This window comes from Cryptomeria japonica, chromosome 3 (genome assembly GCF_030272615.1).
Source record: "Cryptomeria japonica chromosome 3, Sugi_1.0, whole genome shotgun sequence".
In the NCBI taxonomy this organism is placed as follows: Eukaryota; Viridiplantae; Streptophyta; class Pinopsida; order Cupressales; family Cupressaceae; genus Cryptomeria; species Cryptomeria japonica.
The window spans coordinates 990,407,305-990,427,843 of NC_081407.1; the positions used below are offsets into that span (position 1 = coordinate 990,407,305).

At 36.7% G+C, this 20,539-nt stretch overlaps 1 protein-coding gene across 5 annotated transcripts in view; it reads left to right on the forward strand.

The window, feature by feature from the left end:
• LOC131036755 (uncharacterized) overlaps positions 1–15,723 on the forward strand; it is a 247,129-nt gene extending 231,406 nt beyond the window's left edge. For 4 of the 5 annotated variants that reach the window (XM_057968728.2, XM_057968730.2, XM_057968727.2 and 1 more), the window contains 3 exons: positions 14,411–14,509; positions 15,004–15,042; positions 15,231–15,723. In XM_057968728.2, the coding sequence (XP_057824711.1) occupies positions 14,411–14,509; positions 15,004–15,042; positions 15,231–15,368 (276 nt within the window). In that variant the 3' untranslated portion in view covers positions 15,369–15,723. The remainder of the gene's footprint in view (positions 1–14,410; positions 14,510–15,003; positions 15,043–15,230) is intronic. The other variant, XM_057968732.2, reaches the window with a different exon arrangement.
• The last annotated feature ends 4,816 nt before the right edge of the window (positions 15,724–20,539 follow it).

The following is a 20,539-nucleotide window of genomic DNA, read 5'->3' on the forward strand; positions in this document are numbered from 1 at the left end:
TTTGACATTTTCAGGCTCTTGATCCATTTCATTCCCTATTTAACTTGGCCGACTAGATTCCCTTTCTTCACTGACCATGCTTACTTAATTTAGACTTAGAAACAAACTGGACCTTACCCAAAAAACTTTCTTTCAATCAAGACCTAACCTGAGACCTATTTGACTCCCCTAACCTAACCAATTTGACTCTCCTAAAAGGTTTACCTCAGTCTGACAATCTCAATTCTTCAGGGAGACATTTAACAATTTTCCAAAATTCGATTGGACTTAACTTGAATGATGCCAAAAAAGAACCCTTAAGGATTAGCCCTAGCCCAGACAGACAACCACTCACTCAAAATCCTAAAAGCAGAGAGAAAAACAAGCAGAGAGAAAGCAAAACAAAAGCAAAAGAGGGGGTCCCCGTTCTAAAGGGGCGATGTGTGAAATGGTCACAACAGGTCCTTAAAACCCGAAATTACATAGAGTACAAAAGTGGAGACTTAAAACAACTAAAACTAGCCAAGAAAATAAAAGAAAAAGAATACACCCAAAATAGGTGAGACTTGGAACAAAATTCCAACCTTGCAAAGCGTGCATAAAGGCTTAAAGGATGAATTTTAATCAAAAATTTGAATAGGAGTGCCTTCATTTTTTATCTACAAAAAGGAGGACAACAGAACTTGTCTTTGCATTGGATTTGTGGATATCGTCTTTGATATCCTCTTCATGTTGTAACTGAGTCTTCTTGGTCTTTCACATTCTTGAGCACCTTTCCTAGCCTTCCATACTCACATCAAAACCTGATAGAGAAACACAACAAATCAAGAATCATGATAATAAAACAATTCATCACACCCTTATTAATTCATCATCAATTATGCTTTCAAGGATCAATTTAAATCTGGAAATGACAATCTGCTGATGGAATTTGTCCTTGAATTTCTGCTCCAAAATTTGCTCAGGTCTGATTTGCACATTTCCTTTTCTGGGAAATTCGCCCTTGATGTTGATCATCAAATTCAGATCTGCTCCTAGGGATAATCTGTTCTGCTTAGGATTGAATTAAATTGTTATTGTTGCCCTGAATTCAGGTCTAATTTGAATCTATCTGCTCTGCCTTATAATGAATGAATGTTTGAATGTTGCTCTGAATTCAGGTCTGATTCAAATCTATCTGCTCTGCCTTTTAACAATTTCAAATATGCATTTGAATGAATGTTTGAATGATACATTCTCATCCCCTTATATATGCATTTCATCATGGGTTGTATCTCCTCTTAACTAGGGCGACTTAGGTATTTGAAACATTTGATTTGCAATTTGAAATTCAAATTTACCTTTGCATGCAAGGCTGACCTTAACTCTTAGCAGGATTTTTAAGGCTTTAAGTATGAGCGCACTTGGAAGTATTAGATGCACAACTTTGAGTGGCATTATGCATGGATGCTTGCACAAAACATGAAGTCGGCCTAATGCAGTCATCTTGAGTGCATGTATTTACAATTTTTTTTGTTCACCCTAGGTTGGCAAGGTTAAAGTATGCATCCATGAAACGTATAAGTAAGAGTTGAAATGTATCAATCATTTATCACTCACCACTTGCAAACCATTTACCTCTGCTTTGTAATGTGAATATGATCAGATTTTAGGATTTTTGAAGTCTGATTTTGATGTTTGACATCTGATTTTTATGCCCTAGGTTTGAGCTTTAGCACCTTAGGGTCTGATCTTCAAGTTTAGGTCTGACTTATCATGCTTTACTTTATGATTTTCATGTTTTCAAGTCTGATTTTCATGTTTTTCAAGGTCTGATCCTTATCCTTGCTGGGCGCAAATGGACTTCCACCTTGCAGAGCACATTTGGACATCCACCTTGCAGAGCGGATATGAAGTAGTCTCTTGCATTAACTTCCTTCATCCTTCCCCTTGGGCACATTTGCTAGGAAGCCTTGCACTATCATGAGCGCATCCTACATATGTGTGCACAAAAGGGAGCGCATAGTGCAAGTGTGTTTGCACAAGTAGGGTGCATAGTGCATGTACTTTTGTACAAACTTTTGCATGAATTGAGGGGGTTTTACTTAACCAAATTTTGACCTGATATTCTTCTTGGGCGGGATTCAAGGTCTTATACGGACAAAGTCAAGCATTTCTTTCATGTGTACAAGCACAAAGCGAGCGCATAATGAAGAAGCCATTGCACAAATTTTATGTTGATTGTGTTTGAAAGTTTAAGTGCATAAGATATATGGGCACCGTGCATATGTGCATGCACAATGTGGGTGCATAGTACAAGTATTCGTGCACAAATGTGTGAAGTGACCCCTTAGATGCAACACTTTAGTCACTTTTTTAGACAATGTCATAAACCTCTCAATTACTTGCTAAAACAATTATTTTGAACACATCTTAGGTTAGAGTTCACACAAATTTGGGCACATAGTGCATGGTTGAATGCACAAAATTGATAGGGCTGAAAGGTATTGTTGCATGCTCAAGCACACAGTACATGTGTAGGTGTACAAGATTAGTAGGGCATTGTGTACTTGTGCTTGCTCAAAAATATCATCTTGAGTGCCTTGTGATCATGTTCATGTAGGACGTTCTACGTGATTGCAAATTTATACAAAGCCTCATCCTCCATACTTAATCGAATTTGTGATCCTTTTGTCTTGGACACATGGTACATATGTGAATGCACAACATCATATCTTGATTGAATGTTTAATGTGTGCAAGGTATATGGGCGCACTGTGCTTGTGCAAGTGCTCAAAATCATCTTGCGAGGTGTGTGTGTTGGCAATGTGTTGTCATTGATGTCAACCGGTATGCAAGTTAATGTTACCGGTATGCAGATTGTTGGCATGTTAATGTCAGCCGGTAAGCAATCAAAGAGACAAATTGAAGGACCCAGATAAGAAGATGAAAGGATGTGAAGTTTGAGGACTGTCACTGGTAGTATGTTTACATGTCCTAACCAGTAGAACAGAGAAGTGCACGATATGAAGGTTAATTGGTTAGTGTATACCGGTAGCATGTTCAGTCGGTGATTGAGTTTGAACCGACACAATGAAGTGAGCTGGATGTTGACAGAGATGTCACGTGGACTCCACGTGGCGAACATGCAGTGGTAGGTGAATGGTGTGTCGGCAAGGTAGTTGTCGACTAGGTCGGTATTAAATGAAGACTGCGGAAATCACGGATCGATTGCAAAGGATTGCAGATCACAGCAGATTGAAAGGCAGAGATTTTATTTTTTGATGTCATAATCGAAGCAAGATATCTGATCGTCTTGTTCATCTGGAGAAGGAAACAGCTAGATCATTTATTGTGATCAACAAAATCAACACCGATGAACAGGGTCTAGTTTGCTAAATATAGTAAACGTTTATAGGAAGAATAAAAAAGGATAGAGCTTTTTGTTGAACTGTTGCAGGTTGTCGATTCAAGAAAATGAGATCCGATTTGATATGGATCGTGGTCGGTGAAGAAAACCCTAGGCGCGTAAAGTTTGAGTTTTTGTTTTGGCGGGAAAGCATGTGTATAAATGTGCAGATCAAAGACTTAAGTTGATCGAGGATGATGTATGATTGATGAGGAAGTGTGATTCTGCCAGGTGATAGTTGATCAGTCTGAGTATTGAAAGCAAAAATATTAAATTGACTGAGTGTTAGAAGAAGAACCGGTAAGAAATGTTTAACTAGCAAGGCTTAAGGTAACCGGTAAACTGTTACAGACCATAATAGTCTATTAAACTGACAAAGACTGAACCGGTAAGATAACAGCAGAGAGTGAAGGAGAGCAAAGTGAGTGTCAAAAGAGATCTGACAAGGCATAAGCTGAGACGCATAGGATTCAGACAAAGAGAACTGAGATCCGGTAGAGAAGAAGCAGTGTGACAAAAAAGAGTTTAACCAATAGAGTGAATAGTTTGCAAGTGTTACAAAACTCATTTGTAACAAAGTGCATATCATTGTATTGTTTTTATATCTCATTGTATTTCACTGAGTGGGAGCTCAACGCAGGGGTTGGTGCTCCTTTAAGTAGGTGCCCATAAATTGCTAGGGGTTGGTGCTCCTTGGGTTGGTGCCCTAAACATTGTAAAACTGTTATTTCATTGTGAGGTTGGATTGGAACAGTAGATCTCCAACAACATTTCTCACCGAGGTTTTTCCCACATTGGTTTTTCCTCGTATATCCAGTGTTATGTGATGTTCTCTTGTGTGTGGTTGCTTGTTAGTGTTTTCATTATCCTACCGGTTGCACACATTGTTTGAAATTGTTTATAATCACCGGTTCCCCTTCCCCCCCACCTCCCCCCCCCTTAGTGATATCTTGTGTTCTACAATTGGTATGTGAGCCTTATGTTCCCTGTTGGTCAAAGCTTTCTTTAGCTTGGGTAGATTCTTGTTTAAGAACACAATGGCAAGGAATGAATCCTCCTCCACCAAAGCTCCCATGTTTGATGGTACCAACCAAAGTTTTAAAACTTGGACTCGTGAAAGATTCGGCAAAAAAAAAACATAAAGAAATTAATGCAGTTAGAGAACATAAGAGCCATAATTGAAACATTACACATGTCATATGATCTACAAACACGCAATATTTGAAATTTCATCATTCATACTCGTAGTTTCAACTCTAAAATGTATGATAGCAGCATAAGTTTATAAATATTTACAAAATTACATATAGTGATATGTCCAACTCCAAATGTGAAAAACAACAATGAACAAACTAAAGAGAAGACTACATTTTCCTTTTTGTATTTCTCCTCCTTAACACCCTACAAACCCATCATAACCAAGCAAGAATGCCAAATGAGGGCAAAAAAAAAAAAAAAATGCACTTTTAAAGCTTGCATGATGTTTTTTTTGGGTCGCGCGAGTCCATCTGAAAGACTTGCAGCAAGTCTTTCAGATGGACTCGCCAAGACTCGAGCAAGTCCTTGGCGAGTCGACTCGTGGCTCCCATGTGTTGGTGTTGGAAATAAGCCACACCCAGACCGATGATGGATTGGTCCAAGAGGGGCCAGTAGCTCTGTGGTAGAGCACTCCAGCAGTGTATGGAAGGTCCTAGGTTCGAGTCCTAGCTGGTCCATGTCTCAACATGGTATCAGAGCCAGGTTCAGGCTAGGAGCCCCAAGCACACGAGAGGTGTGGCTTAAGGGGGGGTGTTGGTGTTGGAAATAAGCCACACCCAGATCGACGATGGATTGGTCCAAGAGGGGCCAGTAGCTCAGTGGTAGAGCACTCCAACAGTGTATGGAAGGTCCTAGGTTCGAGTCCTAGCTGGTCCATGTCTCAACACCATGGACTCGCGAGTCCGTGGCGAGTCCACGAGTCTTAAAACACTGGTACCAACTATGCCTTCTGGAGTAGAAGAATGGAAACTTATCTGTCTTCCCTAGGTTTTGATGTTTGGATGTCTGTAAAGAATGGATATATTGTCCCTAATGCTCCCCCTACAGATCCAGATGCTAAGGAGTATGAAAACAATGCCAAGGCCAAGCATACTATTCTCAATGGTTTGTCTAATAATGAGTTTGTTAAGGTTATGCACTACTCATCTGCCAAGGAAACTTGGGATAAGTTGAAGAGATTGTTTGAAGGAGATGTCAAGGTCAAGGATGCTAAACTGCAAACACTAAGAGGTCAGCTTGAAGGCTTGAAGATGAAAGATGAAGAAAAGATTGCTGATTATCTTCAAAGAGTTGATGAAATGGTGAACACTATTAGAGGACTTGGAGAGGATATATCTGATGAAGTTATTGTCAAAAAGGTACTTAGATCCCTTACATCTAAGTATGATACAAAGGTCTTTGCAATAGAAAAAGCCAACGATCTGAAAACCTTTTTAATGGACGAGTTATTTGGGTCCCTAACCGTTTATGAGATGAGAACAACCGGTGAAGGAACTTTAAAGAAAGAGGTTGCTTTCAACTCCATCAAAAAGGGTAAGGAAGAAATTACTCATGGAGAATCTAGTGAAGACTCGGATACAGTGGTAGCAAACTTTGTAAGGAAGCTTAAAAGAGGATCTGGTAAGTACAAAGGAAAGTTACCTCTCAAATGTTTTAACTGTGGTAAAATAGGACACTTTGCTTCAATATGTCCCTATGGTGAGAATAGTGGAGAGGAGCTACAAAGCACCAGCAGACCTTCGGGTATGGATAAAAAGAAGAAAGCCTACCGACAAGAAAGAAGAAGCTATCGGAAGCAGAACAGTCTGTATACTTTTGAAGATGATGCTACAGATGAAGAAAGTGCCTCAGGAGAGGGCTGCTGTGAGGATGAAAAAGAAATTAATCTCTTTATGGCACTAGATGAACCAGTTGATGAAGCCAATGAAGATGAAGACATTGAAGCTGAAGTGGACTTGGAAGGTGAGCTCATAAGTGCTCTTGAGGAGTTGAGTAAAACAAAAAGAGAACTAAAGAAGGTTAAGTATGTTGTGGCAGAAGAACAAGATCGTTTAGAGCAATCTTTGGAGGAGTCCAAGAAAACAATTTCTGATCTGAAACTCCAGTTGGAAGAAACTGAAAGGATATGTGAAGTTACATCCTCCGATTTGATAAAGAAGGAGAAGGAGCATCAAAATCTGGAAAAAGAAATTGTCAGGCTAAAAAAGGAGCTTGAAAAGAGCAATAATGAATTAAAGATGAGCAAATATGAAAGCAACACTGAAGCCTTGGACAAGATGTTAAGTAACCAAAAGCACTCAAAAGATACCGGAGGTATAGGATTTGAAGAGAGGCAGAGTTCAAACAGCAAATACACATCAGGCAAGGAGATACAGTTTACTTCTTCAAGTGAAAGTAAAGAAAAACAAACCTTTACAGTCAGCAAAGCTACTGAGAAGAAGACCTATGTTGAAGTTACTAGAAATCAGCCTGTGAACCGGAATGCTCAAACTTCGAACCGGAAGGCTCACTCATTGTACCAGAATGCAGATCCTAAAGGCAAGCCCAAGGTTGGTAATGAAGGGTTCACTAAAGTCAATAACGTGAGTAGACGACACTCAGTGAGACAAAGGTTTGCCGGTCCCAAGGGACAAGATTGGTATGTACCCAAATTCCATGGTTACTATTACCGGTGTAATAAGTTTGGACATAGAATTGCTGATTGTAGTTTGATGCATAAGTCCCCTAGTTTTGAAAGTAGAAATCCGTTTGCCGCACTCCGAGAAATGAATGTTATTTGCTATCAATGTAATGGGTTTGGTCATAGGAGTTATGAATGTAGAAGTTTGCTGGTGTCCTACAATAATTTTTCAAATTCATCTTTCAATGTCAATGCGATGCTATCATTGTCAAAATTTTGGCCATATTGCAAAGCATTGCAAACTCAGGATATCTAAGCAAAAGAAGGCAATACTGGATCAGAGACCGGTACCAAAACTAGAGCAGAAAATTGCAGTTGACAAGAAGAAAGAAGCCAACCAGGTTTGGGTTGAGAAGGATAAGAATCAAGTCTAATTGTACAGACTGCACTACATGCAGAAAGAAGAAATTTATGGGCTGTAGACAGTGGATGTTCCAATCACATGACCGGAGACAAAATGAAGTTCATCAAGTTTGATGATTGGAATGGAGGTTTGGTGGGGTTCGGAAACAACTCTTCCATCAAGATAAAAGGAAAAGGTACTCTTAACATAGATGGCAAATTAGAAGCACATGATGTATACTATGTGGAAGGCCTAAAACATAATTTGTTGTGTGAGTCAGATGTGTGACAAAGGATACAAGTTCACTTTTGACTCTACCGGTTGTCAGATAAGAAAGGAGAGTACCGGACAGATGGAAATGTGTACAATTTGAAGGAATGCTTTGAGTCCCAATGCTTGATGGGACAAGTAGATGAGAGTTGGTTGTGGCACAGATGATTAGGCCATATAAACTTTGATAATTTGGTTAAGGTGAGCAAGAAAGGCTATGTGAGACATATGCCACAAATCATCAAACTGGCAAGCACCTTTTGTGATGAATGTCTAAGAGGTAAGCAAACTAAGGTAACCTTCAAGACCAAAGAACATAATACCTCAAGGCCCTTAGAACTTGTGCATACATATTTGTGTGGTCCAACCAAAACAAGAGCTTTAGCCAGTCAGAGATACTTCATGTTGTTCATTGATGATTTCTCAAGAATGACATGGGTCACTTTTCTACATGACAAATCACAAGCATATGAGAGGCTTAAAATCTTTCGAAAGATGGTTGAGAAGGAAAGTGGATGCAAGCTGAAGTGTTTGAGATTAGACCGGGGTGGTGAGTTCACATCAAATGAGTTTGAAGACTACTGTGAGACATGGAATCAAAAGACAGTACTCAACTCCAAGAACACCACAACAAAATGGTGTTGTAGAAAGGAAAAACCTGACTGTCAAGGGGATGGCAAGAACTATGTTGAATGAAGCAAACATACTGGATATGTACTGGAAGGAAGCAGTTCATAGTGTTGTATATACATTGAATCGGGCTCAGCTAAGAGTAAATAGCAAAATGACACCTTATGAATTGTGGTATGACCGGAAGCCATCAGTTAAATATTTCAAAGTTTTTGGAAGTAAATGCTTCATCAAGAGAGATGAAGATAGTTTAGGTGGTTTTGATTCTAGGAGTGATGAAGGTATTTTCTTGGGTTACTCTACTCACAGCAAGGCCTACAAATGCTACAATAAAAGACTGAGAAGAGTCATTGAGACTGTGCATGTAAGAGTTGATGAAGATTTGCATAAAGGCAGACAAATACAAGTAAACTGGTATGATGATTCATATGATGAAGATGAAGTGTAGTCAGAAAGTGAACCGGAAGAAGCACCCAACAAGACCCCTAACAGATATGTGTAGAAAAATCACCTGGAAGAGTAGATTATAGGTAATAAAAATGATGGTGTACAGACCAAAAGAAGACTTCCCGAAACAATGAACAAGTGAATTTCTACCTCATGACTGAAATGGAACCCAAAACATTTAATGAGGCCAGCAAAAGTGAAAATTGGATGGATGCAATGGATGAAGAGCTACAACAAATTGAAAAGAACAAGACTTGGGGGTTAGTTCCTAGACCAGCAGATAAAAATGTCATTGGTACTAAATGGGTCTACTGGAACAAGATGAATGAAGAAGTAAAGATTGTCAGGCATAAAGCAAGGTTAGTGCGCAAAGGGTTTTCTCAAGTAGAAGGAATTGATTTTGAAGAAACATTTGCATCGGTTGCAAGACTTGAGGCTATTAGAATGTTTTTAGCATTCTCTGCCTTCAAAGGATACAAGGTATATCAAATGGACGTTAAGTCTGCCTTCTTGATTGGTAATTTGGAAGAAGTCTACATAGAACAACCAAAAGGTTTTCTGCTGCATGATGATGAAGCTTCTGTGTGCCGATTGAAGAAAGCATTGTATGGTTTAAAGCAGGCTCCAAGAGCATGGTATTCAAGGTTGGATAAGTATCTTAAGGAGCAAGGTTTCAGAAAGGGAAGTGCAGATAGTAATCTGTACATCAAAGCAGATGGAAATCACATGATTATTCTTGTTGTATATGTGGATGGTATAATATTTGGAGGCAACAAGGATACCTTGTGTAAAGAGTTTGCTAATCAGAGTTTGAGATGTCAATGCTTGGAGAGTTGTCATATTTTCTTGGTTTGCAGATTTCACAGCAAGATGAAGGAATATTTATCTCTCAAATCAAGTATGTCAGAGATCTGTTGAAGAAGTTTCAGATGGAGGATAGCAAACCAGTTAGTACCCCCATGGTGACTGGATGCAAGGTTGATGAGTCACCGGAAGTGGATCAGACCCTGTATAGATCCATGATTGGTAGTCTGTTATATCTTACTGCCTCAAGACCGGATATAGTGCAGGCAGTATGTATGATGGCAAGATTTCAGGCTGCACCTAAACAGTCACATGTGAATGCAGTCAGAAGGATCTTCAAGTACCTACAAGGAACACTTAATTATGGCTTATGGTATCCAAAGCAATGAAATTTCACTTTACAGGCCTACACTGATGCTAATTGGGCCGGCTGTATTGATGACAGGAAAAGCGCAATTGGTGGAGCATTCTTTTTAGGTAATCGGTTAGTTTCATGGCACGACAAGAAGCAGGATTCAATCTCCCTATCTAGTGGTGAAGCAGAGTATATTGTTGCTGCCACATGTTGTTCTCAAGTGTTATGGATGAAGCAGACCCTCAAGGACATCCAAGTAGAAATATCTGACCCTATTCCTATCTGGTGTGATAACTCAAGTGCAATCAGCATTTCAAAGAATCCGGTTATGCACTCAAGGATAAAGCACATTGCCATCAAATACCATTTTCTCAAGGAGAAGGTTGCAGAGAAAAAAGTAAAGGTAGCATATGTCCCTACAAGTGAACAAGTTGCTGATATCTTCACAAAACCTCTACCGGCAAACACATTTGAGTATCTAAGACACAAGTTAGGAGTAGTCCCACCAGCTTCCTGCACTTAAATGTGTATGGAGGTCTATGGTTAGGGGGGAGTTCACAGCCATACATTTTTTACTCTTGGACCATATCCTGGACACAGAGGGAGATCAGGTGTTTTGTGTTGCAGTTCCAGTAGGTTTGAGACTTTGTGAAGTTGTCTATTCAATTTGTCTATCTACAAAAGTCGCAATTGGCCTGCCGGGAGAAAGAGTACAGTGGTTTGACCTACCAGAGATTGATGTCTGAGCCCTTTTGTCATTGTTGTCAAAGGGGGAGAAAGAGCCCAGATTGTGAAGAAAATGTTTGTTGACATCAATGCGAAATGGGGAGATTGTTGGCATTGTGTTGTCACTGATGTCAACCGGTATGCAAGTTGATGTTACCGGTATGCAGATTGTTGGCATGTTGATGTCAACCAGTAAGTATGTCAACCGGTAAGCAATCAAAGAGACAAATTGAAGGACCCAGATAAGAAGATGAAAGGATGTGAAGTGTGAGGATTGTCACCGAGTAGTATGTTTACATGTCCTAACCGACAGAACAGAGAAGTGCACGATATGAAGGTTAACCGGTTACTGTATACCGGTAGCATGTTCGGTCAGTGACTGAGTTTGAATCGACACAATCAAGTGAGCTGGATGCTAACAGAGATGTTAAGTGGACTCTAGGTGGCAAACATGCAGTGGTAGGTGAATGGTGCGTCAGCGAGGTAGTTGCTGACTAGGTCAGTATTAAATGAAGACTGCGGAAATCACGGATCAATTGTAGAGGATTGCGGCTCAAAGCAGATTGAAAGGCAGAGATTTATTTTTTGATGTCATGATCGAAGCAGGATATCTGATCTTCTTATTGATCTGGAGAAGGAAACAACTAGATCATTTATTGTGATCGACAAAATCAAGATCGATGAATAGGGTCCAGTTTGCTAAATATAGTAAACGTTTATAGGAAGAATAAAAACTGACAAACCTTTTTGTTGAACTGTTGTAGGTTGTCGATTCAAGAAGATGAGATCTGATTTGATATGGATCGTGGTCGGTGAAGAAAACCCTAGGCGCGTAAAGTTTGAGTTTTTGTTTTGGCGGGAAAGCATGTGTATAAATGTGCAGATCAAAGACTTAAGTTGATCGAGGATGATGTATGATTGATGAGAAAGTGTGATTCTGCCAGGTGAGAGTTGATCAGTCTGAGTGTTGAAAGCAAAAATATTGAATTGACTGAGTGTTAGAAGAAGAACCGGTAAGAAGGATTTAACCAACAAGGCTTAAGGTAACCGGTAAACTGTTATACACCATAACAGTCTATTAAACCGACAGAGATTGAACCGATAAGATAACAACAGAGAGTGAAGGAGAGCAGAGTGAGTATCAGAAGAGATCCGGCAAGGCAGAAGCTGAGACGTATAGGATTTAGACAGAGAGAACTGAGATCTGGTAGAGAAGAAGCAGTGTAACAGAAAAGAGTTCAACCGGCAGAGTGAATAGTTTGCAGGTTTAACAAAACTCATTTGTAACAAAGTGCATATCATTGTATTGTTTTTATATCTCATTGTATTTCACTGAGTGGGTGCTCAGTGCAGGGGTTGGTGCTCCTTGAGTTGGTGCTCAGAATAGATTAGGGGTTGGTTCTCCTTTGGGTAGGTGCCCATTAATTGCTAGGGGTTGGTGCTCCTTGGGTTGGTGCCCTAAACATTGTAAAACTGTTATTTCATTGTGAGGCTGGATTGGAGCAGTAGATCTCCAGCTGCATTTCTCATCGAGGTTTTTCTCACATTGGGTTTTCCTTGTATATCCGGTGTTATGTGATGTGCTCTTGTGTGTGGTTGCTTGTTAGTGTTTTCATTATCCTACCGGTTGCACACGTTGTTTGAAATTGTTTATAATCACTGATTCAGCCCCCCCTCTCAGTGATATCTTGTGTTCTACAGTGTGAGGGTTTTCAAGACTCAGACAAATTTTCACCTTGGTTACTCCCCTTGGGCACACAATGCATATGAGAATGCACAAATTCATACACGCTGCATGGGGGTTGAATTTTACTTAGTTAAATTTCGTATTTTCCCCTACCTAGCTCTCATAATGTAGACATGAGACTTAAGATCTTATGGCTATGCTTGCAGTTCTTGACGGAACTACAAACAAACTTGCCCCTTCGAGCTCGCATATCCATTCCAAACAGCAAACCCCAATCAATGGCAACTTCAGAAAACTCTAGCAAGATTTTGCAATTTGGCAACATTGACAACTTTTCATGTCTTATGACAACATTAGCAACTTTGAGAACTATGACGACACTCGTGATTTTGACCTTAATCCTTAGTTGACTGAACCAACCTCCTCTCACAATCAAAGGTTAATGACTAAGAAACTACTGCCAAGCGAAGACACAGCAAAAACACTACCCTAAAAACTAAAAAGCGAAAAGTGGGGGTCCCCATTTGCAATGTAGTGATGTGTAATAACGTCACAACAAATTGTTAACTAGAAGTACTTTAAGTGCAAGTGAAATCTATTCTTGGTGAATGCAATAGATGAAGTTAATCTTAGTTATAAGATTAGATAGACAATGTATTTCGTTAATTATGGGTGTAATATTTTATTGACCTTGGATGTGTTCTATTTTATTCACACATGAAGTTATTATAAAACTAGACCAAAGATGATCAACCAAGGATTAGGCTCCTTTCCTTGACTATATGCTAAGTTTATTTGAAGAGCCTAATAGTTGCCGAGCACAACCATCTATTGGCTCCTATAACTATATGAAAGCTGACAACAATTAATAAATGGTTGAATATAACCATATTAATAAAACATAATAAACATATTGTATGTTGATTATCATTCTTCCTTCGCCATAGGGAAGTTGTCTTCTAGAGGACAAAGAAAACAATTAATCAGGTAACATTATGTAAGGTTTTCAAAACTTATGACAATGTCGTAGACGAGGTAGAACCTTTGTGTTGACACTTCTCACTATTAACCAAAATAACCTGATCTCTCCATGACTAGTGAGCATGCCATGATTTTAGAGGAACAAAGATCATTGAATTAAGATGAGATTTAAGCCACTTATCTCCATCACGAAAATCCCAATCAGGAAAATATTGTTCAATATCCTCATATTTAATGAATGTAAATTCATCCAATTCACTAACTAATAAGTATGATTTTGTGTCCCTACAAAAAATTAGAAGGTGAGAGAAATCCAATTGTATAAGGTTCGTTTGGGTGTAGTAGCAATGGCACCAAATTGTGCAGACACAAAAACTCTTCAGACCCTATTTTTAAGCAGTCTGGCTAAATTTTTCTGACCAGATTCTTCTCCTGCTGCGAGCATTGCCTTCTTTCCTAGGTAGGAATTAGACTACTGTGCACACATGCAGCATCAATTTGCTCCATTCAAATCGGAACTACACCAAGATCTCCTGATTTTCTCTCAGCTTATCTAGGTGAACTCATAATTCAGGCAGAACAGACTAGTTTTTACTGCTTTTGTGGGGTTTCCACTAAATTGTTCTGTATTTTGTGTAAGCCTATGGAGTACATACTTTCTGCTAAGTTGGTTATGCTTGTATTTTTTAGTTAAAGAATTGCTTCAATTTCGCTGTGAGCTTGCAATTGTAATTTACTCAAAGGTCCTATTGCCAATTTGATGCAGTGAGGCTAAAATCTTTATGGTTGTAGTGTCATAGACACCAGTCTGCAATCTTCTAAGTCTTTAATATTGATATAATATCAAGTTTATGCTGATCAATAAGAATTTAGTGAATTTTTAAATGAATTAATACAACACATCCAATCCATGAAGTGATAGTTGAGTTAAATTTTAATAAATGAGCTGAGTATATTTTTAATCTAATTTTATACTGGCATTTAATTTTATCCCTTTTCTGTACCCTGCTCCATTTTTTTTCTTGTTGAAGCATGCATTCAGTGTGTTCAGTATCTCACATAGAAACTGGTGTTTTAAACAGATTTTGAAGACACTTTTTGAAATTGTTCTATTTGAAGATTGTGCTAACCAATGGAGTCTTAGTAGACCAATGCTCAGTTTGATACTTATAAATGAACAGGTAATTCCACAAATTGCATTATAGATTTTAAGTTTTTTAATCATCTGGTATGGTCATTTAGAGAAAAAATTCCCTTGGAGCATTTTGTATTGAACAAGGAAAAATGGCGATCTGAGTGTGAGAGGAAAAATGTAAGGGAAGTATAACAATGGAGTAGACAAATGTTTTAATAAGTGCAGAAGCTTGTGAAGATCTTAGGAGGAAATTCTCCTTAGTAATTGCAAAATGCTAGCAGGAAGAAGAGCAGAATGAAAGTGAAGTATATTGACAAATGTATCAGATGAAACATTTTAACTGCAAATTTAATAGTGATCTTCCTTATATAGCAGGCACACCAATTATGTTGATGCATATTTCACTTAAAATAACCTTAGGCTTGGATTCATGTATTAAGGTAGTTTAAGAACTGTAGCCATCATTGTACTGATATTTTTCCGGAAAAGTTTTCTATATCCAAAGGTGAAAGTGCTGATTGTCTGTTTGTCTCTTTTCAGATTTTCAATGATCTAAAAGCCCAAATTTTAGCTTCACAGGTCAGCTTTTAACTTCTTGTTCGAATATTTGTTCAGACCATTTTTTGGGCAATACTGGTGTTGCTTGATTAAATTGTGGCTACATCTTTGCAGCTCATTTTGAAGTTTTTTCTTGGGACTTAAAGTTACTTTATGGTAACTGAGTATTCATTCATAATTGATAACAAAGTCTCTTTCAACTCTTGCAGTCACTTGATCAGCAACCACGACTTGCCCAGTGTTTTGACAAATTGATGGCTGATGTAACTCGTAGTTTGGAAGCTAGGAATCGTGACAAATTTACTCAAAATTTAACAATTTTCAGGCATGAATTTCGTGTCAAATAGCTTGTAAAATTCTTTGTATGCTAGGAAATTTTTTGATGGGGTGTGGTTGGTATATAATTAGGAAGATTGATTCTCTGCAAGTCAATCAACAAACTTCATCCATTTTTCATAGTGGGAAGCTTGTATATCCACCAGTTGATATATTAATGATTTTTCCCAGTTCTTCCATAGTATGTGCAGCACATGTTCTCCATGCTTGCATTAATCCATGGTGCACATAACCATGCCTAATTGGGCAGTGAATGAGGACACGAGGAATGTCAGAGCGCATTATTTGTATTCCAATTTTTGTGAGTTGCTATTCATATGTATCAAGTGAGTTGTGGAATATAATACAAATTATTTTATTCTTGTAGATATTTCTTGAATGTAAGCGTGAATGGCAACTACTACAGCCTTTCAAGATTTGCTTTCATTTTTTATGTATTTTGCTCCAAAACATGATATCTTTATTGTACAGCTGTTAAAATATGACAAGTAGAGCATCAATATAGACTGAATTGACTCGGTACTGTTGATGTGGCTCAGCTGGGAAAAGCCCAATAAAGGTTTGTTATATCAGAAATATCCATATGGTTTGGTACTAATCCATATTTCATGATTCTTAGCCATTATAGCATTTCATTTACATGGCATTTATATGGCAAACTGGAAGTGTTAATGAAATTCAGTTACACAGGTTTTTAAATGGGAAAAAACCCAGCAAGCAAGAAATTACTAAAATACTTTGTGAAAATTTGAAAAGAGAAATAAAAAACTGATTTTGTATTTTGGTGCGAAAAAATAGTGCATAGAACAAAGTTCAATAAGACAAATAAAGATTTGTTGCAGCCTACTTTCATATTCTCATAAGCATCAAATTCTTAATCAAGTATGATGTACCCATTACAGCTGAAGTCTGATATTATCCAAAGTTGCATGGACACGGATACGGATACAGGCTATTTTTTAAGACCCCAAATATGGATCCAAAGTTGCATGGACACGGATACGGATACAGGCTATTTTTTAAGACCCCAAATATGGATACAGGTGAATATGACATTTATAAAAAATGCACGTTTAACACAATATTTAAGTATACAGCTGGATTACATAAAAACACACATTTAACCCAATCTTGTAAGTTGAGAAGATTTTCATTAATTTAAAAGCAATATAGACACATAATCGCTAAATAAAATATACAAAACAAATCTATAATCAAATTAACAATAATATTATTTAAATCTAAATTAAAATAAACTACAATTTAAAAATAACAATTCAAATTTTACCAAAAAAAATTATTTTTTATTTTTTTAATATTAATTAAAACCTAAAAACTATAATAAAAAAGTGAATAAAATTAAAATAGTATTAAAATTTTGATATTAACATTATAGTAAAAATAAAGAATTAAATATATATTAATATTTTTATTATATTTTAATTTTTTAATATATGTAAAAAAAATTAATACCAAAAATTTATTGTGTTGGAAGAACTAGATAGATGAATTTTTGCAGTATAAAATCATTTCATTTGTCTTCCTTATTAGAGAGTGTTTGTTTATATTTAATTATATATATATGATTGAAGTTTTTTAATTATAACATTTTTTTAAAAAAATTGCATGATTGAAGTTTTTCTTAATGATATCAATTGCTTTTTAAAATTGCATGAGTTGTTTTTGAATGATATTAATTTTATTTTAAAATTGTATGATTGAAGTATTTTAATTTAAGAATTATTAATTAGATTTTTAATTATTAAATTACATAATAATCAATTTGGATGGAAAATCAAGGTGTTTTGGGTGAGCATGAATATGGTATGTGTGGTGTATTGTATCTATATCAGATACATGTGCCCAGTGAGGGGCAGAGGTGTATCCCATCATGCTATTATCTTTTGTTTTTAAAACTTGAGTAAACCTTATGTAAATTTTCATAATTTTATTATTTTTAATCGAACTCCTAAACCTTGAATAAATATACATTAGGGTTAGGATTAGTTACATTTTAAAAATAAAACTAACAAAAAATTGTGGTTCCATAGATTTCTATTTTGTTTTGTTCAAACAATTGCAATTGTTTTATTGAAAACCCAAATCAACAATTTTATTGGGCCAGCCAATTGAAATTGGCACAACCCCAATACCAGGCCACAATTAACCACATTTTTCTCATATCTATTGCTTTTGTGTTAATGCGAATCAGACCTCTATCCTTTGCAAGCAAGTCTACAAAAATAACATTGCTCATTTCCTATGTAAAATCCTCATAGAAAACCTTGTTTTGGAGAGAACAAATAGCTAAATTGACTAATGAAAAATATAAAATAGAATCCATAAACATCATCATCTAAACACATAAAAGAAAACCATGTAAGAATACAGAGATAACACAAAATGAGAAATCTTTTATATTTAACCCAGAAATTTGTAGCTTCTACACATTCTCAAAAAAATAGAACATGCAAACTACATATCTATTAAATCCAAAATGCTAAAAAACTCCCTTCAAAAAGTGAAAAGCAAAACCAAAAATAGCAATTGTCCAAATTGACAATTGCCGCCCCAAAAAGGACCACACAAACAACTAAGAATAGCAAATGACAAAAGGAAGGTGGGAGACAACAATTACTCAAATTCTACATTGTCTTGAAAATTTCAAGAGACATTATCATCCGTCTTTGAAAAGTTATAAACCTCCTAGTTAAGAAGAATCAAACTATGTTGCCATCCATAAAAGAGTGCAAGCCTTTCAATAGGCATGTTATCAAGTTTTCTCTAGGAATTCTTTTACACAATTTTGTATCATTAACAAAATTTCTAATCCCAGACTTCTTGTGGAGAGGATTCTAGTGTTCATTGCATCATTCAGTTGGACCGATAAAACTATACAAAGCCCCTAAAGTAGAATGCTCAAAAAAATTAACTTGAAATCTTTTCCTTCATTCCAATCAAACTTCACATCACTATTGTCATATTAAGTTAAATAGTCATTTTTCACCAAATTTCTTATCACATTCAAGGAAGATTTTTTATGATCATGCTCATACTTCCACAATTTACTATTCCCTTCAATTATATAACAATCAATTGAAATTTCAGCATTTGCCTTGTGAGGTTCACCAATCATTGTGTTGGTTGAATTTTGTGGTAGCTTTGCCTCAATTTTTTTTGTTGAACTTCACTTTCCACCTAATTTCTCTTTTGCTCTGAATTTTTCCTTCAATTCCCTTCTTGGTTGATTTTCTCTCCTCTTCAAACTCAAATCGAGTTCCTGTTAAAAGATGGTGTGAATAAGGACATCCTAATTAGTTTTTAGTTAGCACCTATTGACATATGTTAAGTTTATTTAGTATAGCTTAGTTGTCACATGAAACTCTCATTTAATATAATTCATGTTAGTTATCTTAGGTGTCATTTCTAGATAGAGATGAGTCAAAGGTTATAATTTAATATTAGTTTCATAATGCATCATACATTTAATTTTGTATCAAGGGTAGTTATAACCACCTTATCATCTCTTGCCAATATAAGAAAGACTCATTTGTACATTGTATCATATCAATTCATCTCATTTCATTTTCGATCTCCATTGTTCATTCTTACTCATGTTGCAACATTCTCTTGTGGTTGGTTTGTTTCTTGGTCGATCCCTTGAAGTTTGCAACTTCATGATGGGCTTTGAATCTTTCCAACATTGTATCAGATCTTTGTCCAAGAAAACTTTTAAAGAATTGAGCATTTTAAATAGATCCCATAGGCCAATTCCAAGACTCAAACTCATTTTGACATTGAAAATTCTTTGAATTTTTCGGAAATCGCCTCAATTGAGGCTATCGTTATATCTTTGTAGCAACATTATTTAGTTTTTGAGCTTGAGGTTTTCACTGGCTACCTCTCTTGATCTCGATAGTAGTGATAGATTTACCTACTCGATATTTTTATTTTGCAAATCGTTGGAGCTGACAATTTTTATTAACATCAACAATATCAAAGGTGGCTGCTTGCCACGTATATAGCATTGACCATTGCATCTCCTACATTGGCCAACATGTTTACAATGAGACATTAATTTTTTGAGGAGCTTGAACCACCTGAATAAAATTTGCATCATATTCCTTGGTATGGGGCACTACCAAGCAAATAGTGGGAGTCATAAACTGGCGTCAAGCATATAAACTCCATCATGATATCAAACTATGACAATCTATTTGTGTGGCTCCATTTTTTGTGGCAATTTATAAATATTTGTTGGTTGTTGTTCCTTTTGTGAGGGTCTATATCTGAGAGGTTTGTGTCATACTTTGTGTATCCATCACATTAACATTTATCTACACTATCATCAAGTTGGTGCAATTCTATATAATCCTTGGTTGTAGTTATTCACTACAACTCCTCACATTTCTCTTGCTTATGTGGCATGGGGAGACATATTTTGTACAAGGTGTCTTCCATTGTGGTGACATATTGTGCAATAATTTATTATTTTTGTCAACCTATATCTTATAGGGCTACGAATTCATGGTGGGGAGCTTGTATCAATATCATAATAGGTGGAGAGATTTCTCACCAGTGACTTACAATGTCGGTCAATCGACATCAACCTCACTTGCCAACCATTATCACCATATCCAATTTCTTCATTTTACAAGATGGATATCTTCGGTATTTCAGATTTATGGTTTGAGGATGGCTTCATTATAAGTATATTAGATTTGGTTTAGATTTGGTTTATTAGTCTTCTACTTCATATTTGGAGGCATCATTTGATGGGTTCGCTCCTCCTTGATGACAACCATTGCACTCATGTTGACTCATCTTCATCTTCATCTTTGGAGATTGTTCTATACCAATTTCTACATTGTTCTAGTTTGTCACTTTCTTATTTGTTTGGGTATGTAATTGATTTTATTGTGGCATCATCAACTTTCATGGACAAGGAGACACATGACCAGTTTTTCAAGACGTCATCATCATCCTTCATGCTTTCATCCTTCAATGCATCCTATATGGGAATCATACATGCATCTATACAATGTTTTGTTTGTACATAAACATAGACAAGTTGTTTGTATGCATTGGAGTATGTTTTGTCTTAAACACTTACCATTCCTGCAAGTGATTATTTATCATGGGGGGCTACATAGTCTCTTATTTTCCCTCCTATGTTGGGGCT